This window comes from Lepus europaeus, chromosome 7 (assembly GCF_033115175.1).
Source record: "Lepus europaeus isolate LE1 chromosome 7, mLepTim1.pri, whole genome shotgun sequence".
Lineage (NCBI taxonomy): Eukaryota > Metazoa > Chordata > Mammalia > Lagomorpha > Leporidae > Lepus > Lepus europaeus.
Window position 1 is genome coordinate 3,162,015 of NC_084833.1, and position 2,903 is coordinate 3,164,917.

At 69.2% G+C, this 2,903-nt stretch overlaps 1 protein-coding gene across 1 annotated transcript; it reads left to right on the top strand.

Moving 5' to 3' along the window:
- The first annotated feature begins 494 nt into the window (after nucleotides 1-494).
- Nucleotides 495-2,087, top strand: FGF4 (fibroblast growth factor 4). The gene is made up of 3 exons (XM_062197713.1): nucleotides 495-834; nucleotides 1,381-1,484; nucleotides 1,911-2,087. The coding sequence occupies exons 1-3, from the start codon at nucleotides 495-497 to the stop codon at nucleotides 2,085-2,087; spliced, it is 621 nt and encodes a 206-aa protein (XP_062053697.1).
- Nucleotides 2,088-2,903: the final 816 nt, after the last annotated feature.

Sequence of the window (2,903 nt, forward strand, 5' to 3'; positions counted from 1 at the left end):
ACAGCGCAGTGGGCCGGGCGGAGCCAGGGGTGGGGGCCGGGGTCCCTCCAGGTGGCACTCGCGGCGCTCGTCCCCGGCCACCTCCCCTCCCCCGGCGCTGATTGGCAGGAGGCCTGCGACCGGCCGCGAGCGCCACAGCGCCTGGGGCGCCCTGCGAACGGGGACGGCCCCCCGCGGGCGCGGGCGGGTGGGAGGGGGCGCCGGGCTATATAAGTAGCGGCTGGCGCCCAGGCCTGCAGAGCGCACACAGAGGCGCGCACCGCTGCGCAGGGTCCCAGCCCGGGCCGCGCGTCCCTCCGCCGCCGCCTGCCGCTCCATGCAGCCGAGGTAGCGCCCGGCGCCTGGGGGCCCCGTCGCTCGCCGCCACCGCCGCCGCCACCGCTCCGCGTCGCGGCCCAGATCCTGCGCTCCCGCGGGGCTCCACAAGCGCGCCTCAACCCCGCGGCTGCCCCGGCGCGCGCTCCCCCGGACGGACGCACGGCCCGCGGGCCGGCATGGCTGGGCCCGGGCCGGCCGCGGCGGCGCTGCTCCCGGCCGTCCTGCTGGCCCTGCTGGCGCCCTGGGCGGGCCGCGGGGCCGCCGCCGCGCCCGCCGCACCCAACGGCACGCTGGCGGCCGCGCTGGAGCGCCGCTGGGAGAGCCTGGTGGCGCGCTCGCTGGTGCGCCTGCCCGTGGCCGTGCAGCCCAAGGAGGTGACGGTGCAGAGCGGCGCGGGCGACTACCTGCTGGGGATCAAGCGCCTGCGGCGACTTTACTGCAACGTGGGCATCGGCTTCCACCTCCAGGTGCTCCCCGACGGCCGCATCGGCGGCGTGCACGCCGACACGAGCGACAGTGAGTGGGGCCGGCCGGGCGGGAAGGGTCGGGCCGCGCCTTCCAAGTCTAGCCGGCGCGCTGGAGGCTCCGGTCGGGCACCTGCGGGTTGGCTTCCAGGAGCCGGTCAGGCTCGGACTCCGGTCCCCGCCTCCCCCGGACCGGGGCACACGCTTGGCTCCGCCTCTCCGCCCTCGGAAGCCCGGGCTCCGGGTGCCGAATTCCAGCCCCTTCACCCCGTGGGCACGGAGCGCGCGGCGCGGCCGCTGGCGCCCGCGGGGGCCCGGGACACGCGCCCAGGCTGGAGACGGCCTCTGCGGCAGCTTCGCTCCTGTGGTCCGGGGATGGGCGCGGTTGCGGCGGGCCCCCGACTCCCGCGAGCGGGTCTGCGCCTGTGCACGCACGGACCCTGGAGGTCCTTTGGGGAGGGTGACGGGGGCGGGGAGCGCAGCCTGCACCAGAGGATCCCATCCCCACCCTGGAAATTGGGTTCCTGGAGGCGCGCGACCTGGGGGCTGTGTGGGCCAAGGGTCACTTGCCCCCAAATGACGCGCGCCCCTCCCCCAGGCCTGCTGGAGCTCTCCCCCGTGGAGCGGGGCGTGGTGAGCATCTTTGGCGTGGCCAGCCGGTTCTTCGTGGCCATGAACAGCAAGGGAAAGCTATACGGCTCTGTGAGTACCACGGGAGCTGGGCCCCTCCTGGCCCACCGGTGCGGGCTGCCCCTCACCGTGCCCAAGGACAGCCAGGCATAGCAGCAGCCCCGAGAGGAACACCCCCGGTCCTGCCGTCCAGGAGTGGGCGGTGGAGGGTCCCTGGAGCCCCCCTCCCTGGGGGCGGGGGAGGTCCTAGCCAGCAGGCTGGCGGCTCAGTGTGAAATTCTCTGGCTGCGAGGTACCTGGCAGGTGGCGCAGGCACCAGCTGTCACAGAGGACCGGCCATTCGCGGCTCCTCCTTGTGAGGGTTTGGGCTCCCTGACTGCCCAGGAGAGACCCTGTCAGTGCACAGCCAGTCCTGCGGTCACCTGCGGGCCCCCCCCCCAGTCCCTTCCCCGGGAGGTGGCTGCAGCTCATGGCAGCCTTCTCCCCCCCCGCCCCCAGCTGTTCTTCACCGAGCAGTGCAAGTTCAAGGAGATCCTGTTGCCCAACAACTACAACGCCTACGAGTCCCACAGGTACCCCGGTCTGTTCATCGCCCTGAGCAAGAACGGAAAGACCAAGAAGGGGAACCGGGTGTCGCCCACCATGAAGGTCACCCACTTCCTCCCCAGGCTGTGACCCCCCCCCCCCCCGGGAGGGCAGTGCCGAGGGCTGCCTTGTGCACTTTCTTTGGATGGAGAGTTGGACGAACACAGGAGCAGGTGTAAGATATTTAACTTAATTATTTAAATGTGTATATATCGCCACCAAATTATTTATGGTTCTGTGGGTGTGTTTTGTATTTTTTTCTGGAAAGAAAAGAAAAAGGACAAAAAAAAAAAAAAAACAAATGACAACAACGGAACGCGACTGTGCCTCAGTGGAGAATCTGTCCGTCGGGTCGTCGTCGCGAGAGTGTGCTGCTACCGGGTTCCAGCCTGGACTCTGCTTCGCGCCGGCCCCTGGAGCGTGGGGGCCAGCATCCCTTGTCTTGGAAGGGGCCTACCCCGGGGCTTTGGAAGCCGGTTCCGGAGTGCCCGGCCGGGCCGCCTCGGCCAGCCACGGCCAGCGGCCCCCTCTCTGCCCCGCGTCGTGGGGGAGGTGCCAGCTCACTGCTGGCTGCTGCGCCGGTTTTAGATCTGCTGAGACTGACCTTTGAACTTTCCTGTAGTCAGTCTTCCTCGACCTACCAGATGGGTGAGAGACCCCAAGACGACTTTGTAAACTCCGGCTTCCTTTTTTTGGATCAGCCCCGGCGGCCCGCATTGCTGTAGCCCTCGGGGTGGGACAAAGACAAGTTCGGGGGTCTCTGCGAGCCTGAGCCGAGACGCTGGCGAGGAGGCCGCGCGTGCGATCCCAGACACGGGCTCCGGGGAACCTCAGAGAATGTATTTTATTTTATTTTATTTTTTTTGGAGCCAGGCTTCCCTCTGCGTGGGGAGCGTAAGCCTGGGG